This window comes from Calonectris borealis, chromosome 1 (genome assembly GCF_964195595.1).
Source record: "Calonectris borealis chromosome 1, bCalBor7.hap1.2, whole genome shotgun sequence".
Lineage (NCBI taxonomy): Eukaryota > Metazoa > Chordata > Aves > Procellariiformes > Procellariidae > Calonectris > Calonectris borealis.
Genome location: NC_134312.1, coordinates 187190627 through 187209708, shown reverse-complemented (window position 1 = coordinate 187209708; position 19082 = coordinate 187190627). Strand labels below are relative to the sequence as shown.

The window sequence follows — 19082 nt, the reverse complement described above, 5'->3', positions numbered from 1 at the left end:
GATTTGATGATTAGAGGTAGGAAATTCCCTGTGCTGCCGTGTGTCCTTGTTCATAACGCACTAGAGCGCGCATTCAGAATAAGGGAAACGAGCAGAGATCCTTCCTTATCCTGAATTTTCTGCCAGTTTATTTCCAAGTTCCTTATCCATCCTTGCTTCTTCCGTTTCCTTTCGTCACAGTCGCACTGCGTCCTCTTACCGTCTGCTCCGCAGCCTCCCTCCCCATCTGTCTTTTCCTCCACACCTTTTCTTTCCTCTGCAGTGTCGCACTTAGTGTCTCTGACCAGATCAGGGAAAGAACCAGTGGAGCTGCTAGGGAGGAGGAAGAGAAGCAGGGGCACGCTGCAGCCAAGTTTCACTTCTTTTTACCGCCAGCGCTGAACTTTGCAGATGAAACAGGGAGCATTGACTGTCCCCCACCATCGCAGAGCAGGGAGGTCTGGCACTAGGCAGGGGCATGTTTTATTTGTACTGAAATACTGGGGGTTTTTAACCAGTCTTTACTCCATTCTCAAACATAATGTATTCTGAAATGGTGGGGATAAAGCATATTGTTAAGGCATTTTCTTTTCCCTGTAAGAGACAAAAGAGACGTACAAATGGAATTTGTCGTTAATATAGCATGCGTGTTATATTAGGGGAAAGTCATGCCTTTGGTATCTGTAATATAATGATAATTTTGTCTACAGTTTTATCTGTCTACCCCATCTAATCTCATCAAACTTTGTATTTATCCCATGCTTATCATCAGAATAGTGCAGGTGATTACAAAATCGATCAAGTAGTTTAGTCACTGATTTTTTTCCTTTCTATTCCCAAGTAAATGTTTATGAAAAGGAGAGTGGGAGATGGGTAGAAGACTGTGATAAAAAAGTTGACTTGAGGAAGGGCGGTTTTCATTTAGCTCTGAAAGTTACGTTTTGATCTCCTAAGGAAAAGACTTTCTAAAATTGACGTAGTAGCCCATGAGAAAGCTCTTTCTCCAAACTGTATGTACTTTACTCGTGTGGCTGACAATTCAGTAACCTCTGCAAATATTGATGGCCCTGGACTTGAAAATATGGGACAAACAGGTGGCTTGAGACAGACCTGTTTATACCCCAAAAGCCTGCGTATACGTTTTTCCTGTGCCGATATTTTCCCCTGTGGGTTTCCATTTAGTACCGTGTACTGGTTTTATTTTATGTTCTCGATGATCATCATCCACACTCTGATCTAGATCCCCAGTTAGAGAGCAGCTATGGGCTGGTCCCCAATATAGCAACACTCAAAGGTAAGTCAAGCCATGGAGTTTTGACTAGACCTGTGATATGGAAATACTTCGTTTGATTTTTATTTATGACCCTCATTAATTTTTCCTGTTCCTGCTCCTTTAAAGTGAGGATCTTCGCAAGTTCCCACAGTCTTTTCCTCTGCCATTGTGTGAGAAACTGAAATTAAAAATGACAAGCCAGGCTCACAGTTAGTGCTAGCTGCAGTCCCGAGCAAAGAGATGGGGAAAAGGGTCTGTGAGGGCAATTCATTGCTCATGCATGAAGGGGACGCAATGGCAGGTGGTTCTCTCATACATTTAAATACCCTCGAATATCAATAAGGAGACATGGTTTTGGAAAAGAGCGAGCCTCCCAGCTGCCCTGCAGCTCAGAGCTGCCATCCCAAATGGGTGCTTGAGGATCCTATATACAAAATAGGACCTGCCAGTTGTGCACCCCTTGCTACACAGCATCTTGCTGGCTATCAACCCATCAAGGAGGCGCTTAGGGACATGGTTTAGCGGGTATGGTGGTGTTGGGTTGACGGTTGGACTCGATGATCTTAGAGGTCTTTTCCAACCTTAATGATTCTATGATTCTATGATTCTATGATAAGGAGTCTGTTCTTCACTGGCCAGGCCATTGCTCCTGTAGTGTCCCCAAAGCCTGATTTAGGAGGGTGCAAGAAGCCACGCCAAAGGCATTTTCTTTTTTTGTTAAGGGAAAGATGCCAAGCCCTGAGCAACCTGATCTGACTTTAAAGTTGACTCTGCTCTGAGAGGAGGATTGGACTAGGTGACATCCAAGGTCCCTTCCAACCCAGGTTATTCTAAGTTTCTGTGCTGGTGGAAACCACCTGGCTGGTTGGCCACCTTCGGTCTGAAGAGTTAGACAAGCAGTGAGATTTTTTCAGTGTGATTCATGTGCAATTTCTAAAATCTGTTAATTTGGAGGCACTTAAACTGGTTACCTAAAGGGAACCATTTGTCCAGTGCTACACAGCATACTGGGTTTTGGACTGCAAGTTACACTGTTCAATGTTTTTTTCCATTATCCCCATTTACATCAAAAATGAGGGCCACTTTAGTGAAACTCAGCTTTGCTGGTGCACGCACAGCCTGTACATGCGCAGTTCTTTTCATTAGCTTTTTATTCAGATTAAGGAGGGTTTTGAGGTCCACGAGAGCCTTGCGTCCTGCGGTGCCGTGTTTCTCGGCCTGTGCATGCGCAGCGTGCTCCTGCCAACGGAGGCGAAAGACGGGGGAGAGGAAGACAGACTCTGTCTTCCTGGAACGTACAGCCCAGCTGGGAGATCTAATTTTAGGTTCACAAGACCTGGCACCTTGGCAGTGTCTTTTCACATTGCTGATAATGCCATTTTGGCACAGAGCAATCACTATTTGAGGAATGCAGCTGGCGAGTTGAACTGCGGAGGGTTAGCATTTGTCACGGTTATCAGGGTAGCTGCACCACTGACCCCTTTTGGCTGGCCCCTTCGTGCCTACGCCTCTGTGGATAAAACCACATAATTACCCCCTTGTTAGTTCAGGGCCCAGCTCTGAAAGGTCACCCACACTCTTCTTCAATAATGTGTCACTGAGTATGGTGTATCTGTAATTCTTCCCTTCAACACCTTGTGACTAGAGCTACGTATCTGACCACAAACAGCGTTCTGGTGGAAAAAGTAGTGTTTACTCTTTTGAGCAAGAGAAAGCAGAGCAAAATAAAGGGGGCTTTAAAATAACATACAATCCCCTCATTTGCCTCTCTTGCAATGTTCAGTTCTACTTCACCCCAAGCTTGTGAACCTTGGAGACCAGATTTGGTAGTCTCCATGGAAGTTTTTGATGCCTTCTGGCTTTGAAGGACCTCTGAAACACTTAGCTCGAGTTTTTCATCTGGGTTTGGGCTCCTTGCTGGAAAATGAACGTCATACCTCTCCCTCACTGACAGGCTGCTTAGCTGAACTCCACAAGATGTTTGAAAGGAAAAAGTGAAATCAAAAGGCACACGGATTGTTTTTTTTGGAAGGATCACTACGTATATGGATATAATGTCTTTGAAGCTATTGTCTCATATGTGCTGTAGTACAGACAGTCCTTTCTATTCATACAGCAGGATGTTCTTCCAGCAGTAAAACAAACAGAGTATGCCTAGATATGCATTTTTGCAAAGATGCTCCTAATCTACTACACAAGTCTTAGCTTTGCTGTCCCTGGAGAGAGTTCAAAACTGAGTTTTAATTGTGGTGGTGAGGAGCTGAAGCTCTTCAAACCACGGGCAAACCATGAGACTGAAAGGTAGGTTCTCTCGGATTGCTGTTCAAAAGCAGCAAACACCATTTTTCCTGCCATTTTGAATGGGAGCTTCCTGCCCCTGGAGGTATTACGCAGTGGTTGTAGCAGTGTGTGTTTCTGAAGAGCCTCCTGTATTGTCAGCTCAGCACAGAGATCTATCTTTGCAGCATCCCGTGATTTGAGAAGTCCCTGCTGGGCTGCTCTGCTTCTGAGGCTACTGCAGCAGGTCGGCATGGAGAAATTAGAGCTGGCCCTGTGCATACTGATTAATTTTACCTGCATCTGAAGGCTCTGTTTGCAGCTTTCTACGTAGTGTTTTCTCACACTTTGCCTGAACTTTAAAAGTCAGAGAAACTGCTCTGCGAGTATCTTTCAGCCTTGGAAATGAAACTTGAAAAAAGATAGGTGCCCAGCATACGTTCTTCCACAGTATGGTCACGAAAAGCTCCTTTTATGGCTTTGGCATGATTTGTTTGTCCTCTGGCAGCAGTCAAGGGTTTTAGTTCAGAGCAGGGCCCTGTTGTACTTCTGCATAGCCCCTGACTTAAAGCCGTTGCAGCCTGCTAGCTTTAGCGTACGATACATTGACCAAATTATGAGTATGTAGAACATCGCTAAAGATGAGGCACAACAGGTTTCATTATTTGTTCTGAAAGGGGTCTTGAAAATGTCTAACAAATCCATCCACACTTTTAAAATTACTTTAAAAAATGCTGAACTCAATTCATTTGTAAAAGTGGTTTATATTTGCTGCCAGATTACTTCCAATGGGGAATTGGGAAGTAGTGTTTGCAGTTGTAAAGCCTCAAAATGTGAGATCTAGCATCAATGCAGGTATGACACAACTCTCTTTGTGGCCCAGGAATTTATGTAGCACAATTTTCTCATTCATCTATAGTAATGATTTTTATGAAATTCAGCCTTTCCCCATATTTCCAATTCCTTTGACAGGCTGGAGAAAAGCACTAAACTGCACATGATCTCAACACGATCAGGGGAAGAAGGACTCTACATTCAAACCAAAACAGATCCTTTTTCAGTAGTTGTTTTTTGTTTAGCTGGCCTTTGCACTTACAAAGGTTGGGAGTATCAGGTAGAAAAATGCCATATTTTGAGAGCATTCTAAACAGGAATGTAGATTCTGTACCTTTGGGTCAACTTTTTCAGCTCATCTACTATGTTGATAGGTGATGCAGAAAATTGCAAGGAAAAATGAGTGGATGAACGTTTATCTTCCTGTGAAAGCAGAATGATCAATAGATCCTGTGTAGATATGTGGGAATCTGTTAATGTACATTTTTACTTAACTGCACTTGACGGGAAAAAAAAAAGGTAAAAAAAAAAGCAAAGAAGTCCTTCAACAGTTAGTTCTGCTTGTTGGTTTCAGGTTACCGCATGAGATTAGGATCTAGCACAGACAAAAAGGATTCAGGTCGCCTTCATGTTGATTTTGCTCAGGCAAGAGATGACTTTTATGAATGGGAATGCAAACAAAGAATGCTGGCCCGAGAAGAACGTCACAGACGCAAAATGGAAGAAGACAGACTGCGCCCTCCTTCTCCTCCAGCAATAATGCATTATTCTGAACACGAAGCTGCTTTGCTGGCTGAAAAATTGAAAGGTAAGCAGCATTTGATACTTTTCAGTGTATTATTCCTTAAGAGCAGGAGCCGTCCAGAAGTCAGAGCAGGGGAGCAGCTTTCTCTCCGATGTATTTCATTACTTGCCCTGTTAGCTTTCTCTCATTCCTCTGCCATTTCTATGCCAGTGGTAATGATACTCTCCCACCTGCTAAAAATGTATAACGTCTGTCCATCTACCTGTGCTTTAACAGCTAAAACACAACCTTCAGAATACTACAGTGGGGTTTTTTTCTGTTCAGTTGCTGTCATCATCGACCTTGGAAATGCTCTCATAATAAGACAGCCTGTTACAAACATCCTTCCTATTAAAGGCCTGATGCTTAAAATGTCTTTATTCCTTGACTGATATGTTACTACATTACATGCATGTGACTGTCCCAGTTCCTAGCATTTAAATTGCCCTCATGAGCTGCATTTTAACTTGTCCCTCAGGTGCAGTGGTACAACTCATCTCTGACACACACCATCCATTCTTTCATTCCCTCTTTAGGGTTAGAATTACTTGTGCAAGATAATGTATTGTTTTGGTATGTGTTTGCTTGCTTGTTTGTTTTTTTCTAGGTATACTTACCGAGTTAATATTTTTCAAGAGTGCAGCTTGAGGATTCCTGTCTTTAGTCGTTAACATAGGAAGTAAGAAGCAAAGAGATAGAATTATTCATGATAAAGAAATTAACAAAAAGATCAAGCAAACAACTCCTCATACCCCTTGGAGTTGTATTTGTTTTCATTAAGTGTTTAGCAATTGTGTTTGGCATTCTTTCCCCACGTGGTGGCCAAGCACGTTACTTTACTGTGTGCCAGGTCACAAGAAACTCTGATTCTTGCCACTGTTTCAGAATTATCCAGATTAGACTTAGGCTATCTAGCTGTCAACAGACTGGTCTCTGTTCTAACTATGAAACATGTTTCGGAAGCCGGAGAAGGACAGTGCAAAGTGTTGCATCCTTGGAGCATGGAGCAGAGATGCACCCTGCTGTCTCTTTGAGTACTGCTTTGGTCGCTGTTGTCACTGTTACCTCGATCTGTTACTAGTTTGGCTGACTGATACTCTCACCACATACACTCCTCTATTAAATAATTCATTAAGTAACTGGGAGATTGCTAAAATAACCCAGATGGGTGATAGACCAGGAGAAAAGGAGGAAAGAGGCCCAAATATAAGAAGTTTTAATTCTTGCCTAGCTTCCAGTCCAGCTCCTCTAGAGGTTACACAATACAATACAGAGTTTTAGATCCATCTGTTCCCAGAATCTGTTTTCAATTGAATATTTTAGGAGTTAATCTTTTACAGGGAGGTTTTTCTTTATGTAGTAAGGCCTAGAGGTTTCCTGAACTAAGCCAGAAAATGCAAGAAGTCTGGACAATTTCTTCCGCATAGCTAGCCATTGCTTGGGGCCACTGAATGTGGGTTTTTGCAAGATGTTTAAGATGTCTATATTTAGAAGGGTTTTTCTTTTCATTCTGGGAAGTTTCCATACTTAATTAAAACTTATTCCAAGTACTTAGATCTTTGGTTCTCCTGAGGGGCATTTGACCAGGACTTGGCGTATATGCACAAGTTTAATATAGAAATATTTTGAGTATGGTATAGACCAACACGGGGTACATGGCTATTTCTCTGGAAATAAAGGTAAACTTTCAGAAACATACAGAATTAAATATAATAAATTAAGAAACCAAAATGGTAAGTTTATTTTTTATTGGTTAAAAAATCATTAAAATCCAGCAAAAGAACATATTACAATTTTAAAAACTTCGCTAATTAGCAGTTGCCTTGTAGCAAGATTAATGGCATCGACCCTGGATCTGTGTAGATTGTTGGGGATGGAGAATACCAAGAAGCCCCCTCTCTGCTCACTGGTCATGAGTTGTCTCCTGTACTAGATACCCTAGAAAGCAGAGGTGGGGTTCAGTCATTATACTGGTCTGCTTTACCTTTCCTATGGCATCGTAGCCAGTACCTATAAGGCAGTGGGGTGGAACATTATGGCCTCCCTCGGGCAACATGGTTTCACCACTGAGCCCTTTGTGATATCCTAAAAACAGAAGTAAAGCAACACTAAAAAAACTTCTTTAACTCTGGCAAAGGGCAGTTCATGTCATCATACATTCACAATTTAAATGTGGACTTCAGTGAAGCTAACAGAAGATATATATATGTACACACGCACATACATGCACACACACACACACATATAAAACTTGGGGTCAAAATCTCAGGTCTCTGGATATCACCAGATTTACATTGCTGCAAAAGCCTGGACATTTCATCCTAAAGAAAAGAAGGATCAAAATATATCTGCTCATGGCAGGATTTACCTTGAAAGATTGTTTTTTGAGCAGATGCTTTGCAGTTGTTTTCTTAAGGAAAGTCATGACCTTCCCGTGGTACCCACTTCAAAAGTCTCCTGAGCTCTGTTGCCAGCTCATGAGACAGAGCTGCAGGTGCCCAACATGCAGGTTTTAGCCCCTGCAGTGCTTCCAGAACTTCACTGAGCAACGCTAGCTGAAAAGCAAGTCAAAATAGCTAAACATCTGTCATCCCAAGATACTGCTTTGCAATCACAGATGTAGACAACTTGGTCTGAATCCAAGCAACTTTTGTTGTCAAAATAACCTTGGAAATTCCTGACAGCAAGGAAATCTGATGGTGAGTCGAGATGAGCTAGTTGTGGTCTGTTGTGGTCTAGATATTTATTGAGTCTATAACAGAGGTGACAATATCTTTTTTCACCTTCTGCAAACTGCAGCATAAGACTTAAAGAAATCATTGGTTTTGTGCACCAGACTTGGCTGGAAACTCGCGACTCAGTATTGTCAGCATATTCCTATTCCTCTCATGTGCTGAAGTCACCTGGTACAGCAGTAACTGCCCTGGAGGACAGTGGGTGAGAGAGTATAGAGGATCTTTTATGCTGGTTGGAAACAAAAGTTCATTATAAAATTTCAGCCAGGTAATCTTTACTGGTATGGAGCTTCATAGAAAAAAAGAACTGGTTTCTCAAAACCAGTGACTGCCTGGTCACTGGGGCTGGGAACTAACATACCTCCATCATGTATGAGGCCTTGCATACCTGCAAAAGCATGAGAGGTTATGACTTCTCCATTCCCTGCTCTCTGTGGACTATCCCAAATCCCTTCATACCTGTAAAGAACTTGGTTTGAACACTTGATTTATGCAGAAATAAGGAAAACCCATCAAACTGTGGACCAGTGCAGTTCTCCACCACTTCCCATTTTAGGCTGTGGCAGAAGGTGCTTTTTAATGGGTATCTTTTTCTTTTTTTCTTTTTCTTTTTCTTTTTCCTTTTTTTTCTCTACTAAGGTCTTCAGGGTCATGCAAATGAAATCCTTCATAACTTTTTCCTTATTGGCAGTGTGGACATTTTTCTTCACCTTTCATATTGTTAGCCAAGAGTGTATGCGCTTTCCTTTCTCTAAGTGCTTGTGATGTTGTTCCTCTCCCTGTCCACCTATCGTGTTTTGCTGTTGCCACTTTTCACTGTGTGGCAGTGACATATCGCCAGTACCTTGGGTGTAGGTGTCATGGATTTGAGCCTGTAGCTCTAAAAATATAGGCGTACACTACTAGCCTTTGTTGGTTAAACATTTTTTGAGCTGGTCTGCATTGATAATTTGCTAGTGATAGTCTTTGCTGGTCACAGCCAGAGCCAAAAGAGGGAGAAACAAGGAGATGATCATAAAGGAGGAGATTTACTGCATTGGAAAGATGACTTGTCACAAAATATTTGATTTTAATTTGTTTCATGCACTTCCATATCATGTTCACAAGCCTTCTTCATGACTCCAGGACACAGAAGGCAGAAGAGAACTAAGCCTGAATTATCAGAGTGAAATGAGCTCCAGCATTCAAACTAGATGGGTAACATGGGGAAGAACATGAGCTCCTTCTCATACCAGAGCTATGCTGATCAGTTTTAGGTTTGTACCACACATTTTAGGTTTGCAAGCTAGTTGGGAAAATAAAACCACTACTTAATTTTTCATGACAAGTTATTTTTGTTTGGGGTTTTTTTTGACCTTCTAAACAACTAAAGTAGATTTGAAGGGAAAAAGCAAAATAAAAAAAAGGCACCATTTGTTTAAAATGGTAAAGTCAAATTTCACTTTTTCAAAAGGTACTCTTCAAATCTACTTTTTGATCCAAATATTCCAAAATTTGTCACGACATTGCAAGTAGTTTCATCAAACCGTTCTCTGATTGCCACAGAATAAGATAACAGCTAAGTGTAACTCACGTTAATGAAACTTCTGCCCTCCTTTCTGACATCCTCCCGCCTTAGGGAAAAATCTGCGTTTCCTTGAGGAAACACCTCAAGAAATTCATAGATGTGAATTCTGGGAAACCAAGGTCTTTTACAGTGAAGTGTAAATGTGAACTGCCTCCTTAAAAAGCTTTTGGGAATAGATCCTGATTCTTGTTCTGACAAAATCAGCAGAATATCGTGTCTTCTGCTATTACATTATAATAATGTCTCCTGGTTCATTGCAGCATTTTGTTTGGTGCCTGTCTTTGAGATTTTAATTCCTCAGTATTAAATCAGATGCGTTATTACTGCACAGTGAGATGTGTCGGTAGATATTTAGGATCAAATTTGCATATTCTGACATCTGTTTTCCTGGGTGCTTTATAAACGGTTGAGTAATGTGGTGCCCAGAACATCACACAACTGGAGACAGGCTGAACCTTTTATCCTTAAGTGGAATGCTGCTCTGTCAGGTGCATTGGAACAAAACATTTTAATCTGTGTGCTTATGACATTTACGTTTCAAAGCAGAATTTCAAACATTATGGTATTCTTAATTCAAGCATATCGGTACCTAATGGTATCATCTTCAGAAATCACTTCTTGCAAATAAGCTCCTTTAAAATACTACATCTGTCTTATTTGCTGCAGGTAGTTAAATAGTTCCACCATCTAACAAAGACATCTCTTTATATCTGATTATCTGTTTTTTAAATATTTTGAGCAAAGGAAACATAAATATCTGCAAGTTATATACAATACCCTGGAATTTACCTCCCTTTTAAATGCCATGTTTCTTTATGAGCACAGGAAAGTTATTCATGTGGTTTTCCATTTAAGAAAATATAATTTGAAAAATTGAGAAGCTGCTTCTTTGCCAGGCACTGTATTATCCCCTGAAGAGAGAACAGATTGGAAATTTAAATAAATAGATGGCAGTTACAGTAGAATGAACTAACGGGGGATGCATCTTGTGCAAGATTCAGGTAACATGAAGCCTGACAATCTCAACCCTTGCACATCGTTTGAAATATAAACAACATTTAATTGCTTGGGAAATAGGATAGTTCACTGAGAAGAAAACCACGCTGCTTTCATTTTCACTCTGCACTTGAGAGCCAGACTTGTGGAGCGCAGCAGAAGCGGTGTGGTTATCCGGAGAGGCAAGTCTTACCCAGAAAGGATCAAATTCAGTGCAGGGCTACATCAGAAGGGGAAGCAAAGCTGAGATCCTCCAAATAAATCCAATAAATGCCAGTTTTAATTGCTGCTGAAAGACTCCAGCTATTTTTTTAGCACAATCTTTTTTTATTAGTAGTATATCAGGACAGAGCCCTACCACAGACATGTTTCGAGGCTTTAACGTCAAATCTGTTCGCTCACTCTTCACGTTTTTAGATCATCATTTTCTCCTTCCTTCTTCCATATGCTGCTGACATCTGCTGTGACACAATACATCTGGCTCCGCGAGCCTCGCACAGGGGCTGTGAGCAGGCACAGTGCGAGGGCATTTTTGTCTGCTGGCAGAGGAGCGTGAGGTGGGTTCAGCTATCGGCAGCCTGGTAACCCAATTCCCTGGGCACCTTCCTCTGAAAGCCTGCAAGAAACACGTTCGCTGTTAAGTGTGTTACTAGAAGTGTCCTCCTTCACCTAATCTGTATTGTACCAATGCGAATTTTCAGGTTTTAATATAAACCCACTTGATTAAATGTAGCGCACTGCAAAATGACTCAAGTTAATTACTATGAACTGGGAAATTGCAGCTCGCCAATCTGAAAGTTTGTGGTGTGATTTTGAGAAATAGGGAGGAAGCTCAATACCCTCATAATTACTTTTTATTGGAAATAATGGCATCAGCAGGATAAGATAATGGATTTCTGTGTCTCACATGAAACACCCATCTCTGGAAGAATCTTGTGTGATTTAATTTGGAAGAAAGAGTTTGACGATATAAGGGGGAGAGAGTGCCGTTTAAGATATCTTTTAGTAAACGTGCATGCATATTTTTATCAAATCTAGTTTCAGCTAGTCAATTATTACATAACTGGGAAAGTTTCTTGGTTTTAGCATACAGTTAAGGCTATTTAAGAAATAGCAAGGTGGATATTAATCATTCTTTAAAATAACCCTTTGGCAATAAGAATTTGTATTCCCTGATCCTCACTTATTGTGCAGTGCCATTGGGTTAAAAATGTTATTAATCCCAAAAGTACCAGACTGATGTGTGTGTTGCATGGCACAATTGTACAAGGTATTTGAGCAGGGGAAAAAAGAAGGTGAGGGTAGTAGCTGAAGAGTTGTGTTTCTAGGTCAGTGGCAGGCACTCTGTGCAGGAGAAGCTCTTAAGCCAAGAGAAAAATAGGTCGTCATTGTGGTACCAAAAGTGGCGTGTGCTGGGCAGCAAATTGTTCCCGATGCACAGGGGAGCTGGGCTGAACCTATTGATGAGAGAGGTTAGCGAACCTTTTCCCTAACCTGATTCACTCGCAGCAGTCACCCACTGTGGTTTATTATTTTTCGTATTGAATTCAGTGTTTGTAGTTTAGAAATCTTAGTTATAGCATAAAAAGGTATTAAATCAGAAGTCAGATTAACAGTAACCTTGGCCATACATCCTCCCCTGGCTGCAATTGTATGGTGTGAAGAAGTTTGCACCCTGAACTGGCCTCTACCACTTTCCTGTAATAGCTGGACTGGGCCCAGTTTGACAAACTGGAACTGAAGCGTGATCAGCCGAGCAGCTCCAGGCAGACCTGAGGGCAGTGTAACTGTGAGCCAAGGGGTAGTCCTGAGCAGGTGGGGATGAGGCAGGGGACACAACATCCTCCTATGGCACAGCTACAACTGACAGGGACAGGCTGTCAATCAGAGGCAAATAGATGGGACATATCCCACAACTCTTGTCCCTTTTCTATATGCCCTGCAGCACAGTCATTCTCAGTGCTCAGAAGAATACCTTCAAGGGGTGTTTGTTAACTGGATTTCTACTGGTCAGGGCAGAGCTTAGCATAAGGGCACTCCTGCCCCTTCCCATCTTACAGAAGGGCCAGAGAAAAATGAGATCATTAATGCAACCCAAAACATACACAGCCAGCACAGGAGCTTTCTAGGTGTAGTCATTAGGATAAAGAACAGCAGCTCTGACTTTTCAGCATCTCCTTGTAAGCCTAGGAGATTGCAGCTGGGGGGCAAGATTAGGGACAAGAGGTAGTATGTGCTGACTCCGGCCACCCCATGGCCCATAGGACAACACAGAAGGATTGCTGTGATTTAGATAGGCTCCAAGTGTTGTCTGAATTATCTATCTCAGATACTTTTCAAACATTTGAGAATGCCCAGGGTTGGAAAGATACTAACGAGGCTAAAAGCAACTGTAGCCCATTGTTTGATCTTGTCCTAGCTAGCAGTTCAGAAGTTCAGGGTACTCAGCCCCCTGAGCTGGAAGACAGGGACGGCGAGCAGGATAAACCCCCCATAATCCAAGAGGAAGCAGTTAACGACCTGCTATGCCACCTGGATGCTCACAAGTCTATGGGGTCGGGTGGGATCCACCCGAGGGTATTGAGGGAGCTGGCGGAGGAGCTTGCCGAGCCGCTCTCCATCATTTACCAGCAGTCCTGGTTAACAGGGGAGGTCCCGGATGACTGGAGGCTGCCAACGTGACGCCCATCTACAAGAAGGGCCGGAAGGAGGATCCGGGGAACTACAGGCCGGTCAGCCTGACCTCGGTGCCGGGGAAGATGATGGGGCGGTTTGTCTTGAGGGTGCTCACAAGCCATGTCCGGGACAACCAGGGGATCAGGCCCAGCCAGCACGGGTTCATGGAAGGCAGGTCCTGCTTGACCTACCTGATCTCCTTCTATGATCAGGTGACCCACCTGGTAGATGAGGGAAAGGCTGTGGATGTGGTCTACCTGGACTTCAGTAAAGCCTTTGACACTGTCTCCCACAGCATTCTCCTAGAGAAGCTGGCGGCTCACGGCCTAGACAGGTGCACTCTTCGCTGGGTAGAAGACTGGCTGGACGGCCGAGCCCAGAGAGATGTGGCGAACGGAGTTAAATCCAGTTGGTGGCCGGTCACGAGCAGTGTTCCCCAGGGCTCAGTACTGGGGCCAGTCCTGTTCAATATCTTTATCAATGATCTGGACGAGGGGATCGAGTGCTCCCTCAGTAAGTTTGCAGACAACACCAAGCTGGGCGGCAGTGTTGATCTGCTGGAGGGTAGGAAGGCTCTGCAGAGGGACCTGGACAGGCTGGATCGATGGGCCGAGGCCAACTGTATGAGGTTCAACAAGGCCAAGTGCCGGGTCCTGCACTTCGGCCACAACAACCCCAGGCAACGCTACAGGCTTGGGGAAGAGTGGCTGGAAAGCTGCCCAGAGGAAAAGGACCTGGGGGTGCTGGTTGACAGCCGGCTGAACATGAGCTGGCAGTGTGCCCAGGTGGGCAAGAAGGCCAATGGCATCCTGGCCTGTATCAGAAATAGTGTGGCCAGCAGGAGCAGGGAGATGATCGTGCCCCTGTACTCGGCACTGGTGAGGCCACACCTCGAATACTGTGTTCAGTTTTGGGCCCCTCACTACAAGAAGGACATGGAGGTGCTGGAGCGTGTCCAGAGAAGGGCAACGAAGCTGGTGAAGGATCTGGAGCACAAGTCTTATGAGGAGCGGCTGAGGGAACTGGGGTTGTTTAGCCTGGAGAAAAGGAGGCTCAGGGGAGACCTTGTCACTCTCCACAACTACCTGGAAGGAGCTTGTAGCGAGGTGGGTGTTGGTCTCTTCTCCCAAGTTACAAGCTATAGGACAAGAGGAAATGGCCTCAAGTTGTGCCAGGGGAGGTTTATATTGGATATTAGGAAAAATTTCTTCACCGAAAGGGTTGTCAAGCCTTGGAACAGGCTGCCCAGGGCAGTGGTTGAGTCACCATCCCTGGAAGTATTTAAAAGACGTGTAGATGAGGTGCTTAGGGACATGGTTTAGTGGGCATGGTGGTGTTGGGTTGACGGTTGGACTCGATGATCTTAGAGGTCTGGAAAATATGATGATTCTATGATTTTATGATTCTAATGTCACTCTCGAAATACAGAAATATAAAGTTAGCTATATTTGAAATATGTCTATATATGTAAAAATGATAGTAATAAGAGTGTTTGAATGCCTGGCTTCAGAGTGACGGATTAGTCTATCTCTTTTCTAATGTCGAAGGCCTTAGAAACTGTCACCAAAGTTGTGAAAGCACCTTATGGAGGAGGTGCTTAACACTGAGAGATAAATAGTCATAACATTTCAGATTACTCTGAGCTGAATTCTGCCCTGTGTTACACCAGCGAAACTCCATAAACTGAGGGTAAAATCTCTGTTTCTAGTATACTATTTTGTAGCGGTTCTTGTCATTGCTTTTTCTGGCAAAAGTTTATGCCAGTTGAGATTGCTTAGAGGTGGTCAAATTACACGCAGAAAAATGCAAAACATTCGTCAACAGTTATTCCTTTTTTTCATAGAAATATCCCTATTGACAATTTCCGAGACAGCTCTAGGGATGCGTTTTCTTTCCTTTATATTTCATTTCACCTAAGTTGTGAGCTGGGATTTAAGTGCCAAGTATCTTCAGTTGATACAAGAGGAATTTGAAATATCTTATATCTAGAGGCCTGTGATTGACTCTGGCAGCACCTGGAAATCTCTGTGGACAGACACCCAGCAAGCCATCCTCAATAGATGGGTAATATTAAGTCGACATAGCGTGCATCTCAGCTTGCAGTATAACTGAAAACCCAACACAGGCACACAAACGCTGTGTAGGTTTTCTGTAGCTGATGTGCTTGTGTAACGGTTGGGATTACTCTGACCAAATGTAGTCGTCTGTTGCAGAGATGTCTATATTTGAGCGGGTCATCCCAGGCTCCCAGAAGCTGGCACTTCTGGGGCACACTTCACCTCACCCTCAAATAGACAGCTAAAACAGGAGTGATGAAGCCTGTCCGACAAGTGTCCATCTCTTTCCATTGACTGTACCAGGACCCTGGGGTTACTAAATCAGATGTTGACATAAAGGAGATGAATCCTACCTTATTTGCTTAAAACATGCTGTAACTTGGGGGAGAAAAAAGCTTTAAGTGCGAGAAATAATTTGCCGCATGCTCATTTTAAAAGAACCATTATATATGGGAGCAGGTCTTAAATAAAGGAATTTATTTTAAGAGTATGTTTTTAAACAGTGTATATTTATGTGCATCCTACTGCAAGGGAATAATTTTGAACAAAATTAGGAGTTTTGTTTTCTTTTTTTAATGAATGGCTGCAATCATAAGGCAGTTCATGCTCTTCTTAAATTAGATTCCATTGCTGCATTCCTTCTACTATTTATCTACTAAATAAAAAATAAATGAACAATCCCGTATAAAAATCTGATTTTCTACGTGAACCTCTGATTGCTCAGAAAAAGTCACTGCATTCTGGATAAAGAAAATTAATTCACGGTGAGTTACCTTATGCCAGTCACTGAGTAGTCAGCTCAAGAATAGAAAAGTTAGAAATGAAGGTGAAATAAGGAAATTTTAAAACTGTAGAGAAAAGATTTTATTTACTAATGTGCTCCTGTTGTGCATATATTACCCTCTAGCATTTTTTAATGTATCTTCTAATTATGTAATCAATGAAGATGCTGATGTTTACCAATGAAAGGATTTTTTCCTGCTGGTACAGAGCCATGAATTAACTATAACAAGCCCACAGACCTCTGCAGCTCCCTGGCAGTATCGTATGTTGAAAACAGGTTTTTCAGCATGTCCTTTTAAATGGGTTGAATCCATGTGGTAGAAGGATGGCATGTTTATGAACATCCCTCACAGACACCAACTGTGCCTGATAAAAACAAAACAAAAGGAGGGGTGTTTTCATTTCAGATAGACTCCATAGCAAAACAACATACGTCTGTGTACTGGGGAGACATTAAAGCAAGAAAAAGGGAGAGTGGTTCTGTGCAACTGATTTTCCTCATGGATCTCCATGAAACATTTTTGCTCAGTTCTGCACACTGTTTCTTCACAGGTCACGGTGTACCTCTTCAGAGGTGCTTCTGTGTATCATTTCTCCCAACTTTGCTGTTCTTGTCTTGACCTAGATTGAATGGGATAATTTACTCTAAATGGTACTTCAGTGTTGGGTGATAAATTATGTGTGATGATATAGATAATGATGTCTACAAGGAAAAAAGAGGAACATTCAGCTGTAGTTACTCTCTGCTCACAATCAGCCACATCCTTGGTGTTAACAGGCTAGTGCCGTCCGCAGGGTGACCTGACTGTACAGACTGTAGGAAATTGCATGCTAACATTGCCAGAAGCCATTACAGGTTATTCTTATTGACTACTGTAATTATAATAAACATTATGTTCCAGGGATGAGTTCTTGGCTGGATTGGATGCGTGACATCCAGCTCATTTCGCAGGCTGAAGATTTTACCCAAGGATGGAGAGCCTTATCCTAGTGTTTCCTTGCAATGAAGAAGCTTTTCATGGGCCTTGTTTACATTTGGTTTTTCTGAGGCCCATATTCAGACAACCTCACTCATCAGAGCCACTTAATACGTACCTGCCGCGTATGTATCCAGTAAAGCTAGAGTCTAATCCAAGGGGACAATATGGAAAGAAAATATGCCTGACTGACTCTTCCTCCCCAGAGACAATTACTTAATGAATGATGATGATGAATCATATGTTAATGTAAAGTCACCACAGATACATCATCGTACAAAGGGAGGGTGTTATGATGCTCTTATTTTGCACATTTTTTTCGGGGATCTTGGGTGAATATGCCTATCCAGCTGTGGAGAGCAAATCCTGTTGCAGTAGCTGGAAGCACGTTTCAATTAATAAGATGCTAAAGATCAGGCAATGTAAAATCTATTCTTCACAGGCTGTGAGCACAGAGCATGTCACTTGTCCTCCCAGTACTTTAGGCTCCTCGCCTTTTAGGGAAGTGATTATTGATTCAGAATAAAAGCCCAAATCGTCACTTAAGTATTAGTATCTCATTATTCTTTGCACATGGAAAGCAGAGTCTTACAAACTGTCCACATTTCTGTATCCTGTAGCACAGTTGGTTGGGTTTAATATTTTCCAATTTTCATTTTAAGTGTCTTTTGGTTATACTACTTCTCCCCACCATAACTGTATACCTTCTCCTATAGAAAGGTGTACCTACCATATAAAATATAGATAAAGAAATCTAACCAACAAGGACTAGATGAGATGTTTAAGATGATTTGTTGGGAAATGGAAGTTTTATAGAATAAAATCCTGGGGAAAAAATGAGATCGAATTGCACAAAAATGGTTCCACAGGAAGATACTCTGTTGTAATAACATTTTCTTGCAGTTCAGCCTAAATGTGACTTAAAAAGAAATGTGTCCTCTTAATCCTGATGAAGCCAGAAGTGTAATGGATGCTGCACTAAGAGTCTTCTGAGGAAACTGAAAGCACTGTCAGAGGAAAGAAGATTACTTGGGGAAGGAGTGCACAAAATCTAGCCACCAGTTTTGGTGACCTTTCTGCAGAGAAATATAACTTTATTTACCTGAATGGTAAACATAAAGCTGTAATCCAGGTGTTTGCCTGGATTCGCCTGGACTCCTTTAAAAAAAAAAAAGTAAACCAAAACACAGACAAATGCAAAATACAAAACAAATACAGACACATCATCTGTTCAAAGCAGTTCCTTGTAATTAATCAGTGCTTTGAGGAGGAATTGTTCAGCCTCGTCATTGTTCATTAATTAAGAATGTGATGTTAGTGAAATCTGTTGACAAAAGTACGGCTGAGCCCAAGCTCCAAGGCTGAGCCTTTGGCCGAGCAGATTAACACGGACACATTTCATTTCCTCAGTGGGTCCGGTAACACAGAGGTCTCCCCACTCCCGCTGTAAGGTCATTCCATATCACGGAACGGCTTAAGGGAGACATTGTGAAAGCAAGGAGTCGGGACACAGGGAAGGGGGGAGTGCTTTTTGTTGTGAGAAAGCTATTAAAATAACCAGAAGACAAGTCTTGGAGGAAGATTTATGTAGCTTCACGCGGCAGTATTGGCTTCCTACCTCTGATAGAACAAAGGACCCAAAAGTTGCCCAAAATGATATACTACAAGCAGGATGTATGGTGATTTTAATGTGACACGGAGCAGAAAAATGTGTTCTCGGCAGGATATTTATGCCTGCAATTTAAAAACTGTGCTTTGATTGTTCTAGATGATAGCAAGTTTTCAGAGGCGATCACAGTGCTGCTTACCTGGATTGAGCGAGGCGAGGTGAATCGTCGCTCTGCAAACCAGTTTTATTCGATGGTGCAGTCGGCCAACAGCCACGTCCGCCGGCTTATGAATGAAAAAGCCGCTCACGAGCAAGAAATGGAGCAAGCCAAGGAGAGTTTCAAAAATGCCTTAACAGGGATCCTCACTCAATGTAAGTAACTCCTTTTTGTCCAGTGTTGTTGTAGTGTTGGTGGTGGTGGTGGTAGTGGTTTTTTTATCGTTTGTTTGTTTGTTTGGGGGTAAGTAGTTGCAATGCAGTCATACTCTACTTCATATCCTATTCCATACTCTATGGCAATTTGGAGGAACAAGGA

At 42.4% G+C, this 19082-nt stretch overlaps 1 protein-coding gene across 2 annotated transcripts in view; it reads left to right on the top strand.

Annotated features, from left to right (window-relative positions):
• ENOX1 (ecto-NOX disulfide-thiol exchanger 1) overlaps positions 1 to 19082 on the top strand; it is a 376506-nt gene that overhangs the window by 275289 nt on the left and 82135 nt on the right. For both annotated transcript variants that reach the window (XM_075139390.1, XM_075139385.1), the window contains 2 exons: positions 4938 to 5171; positions 18707 to 18919. In XM_075139390.1, coding sequence (XP_074995491.1) covers positions 4938 to 5171; positions 18707 to 18919 — 447 coding nt within the window. The remainder of the gene's footprint in view (positions 1 to 4937; positions 5172 to 18706; positions 18920 to 19082) is intronic.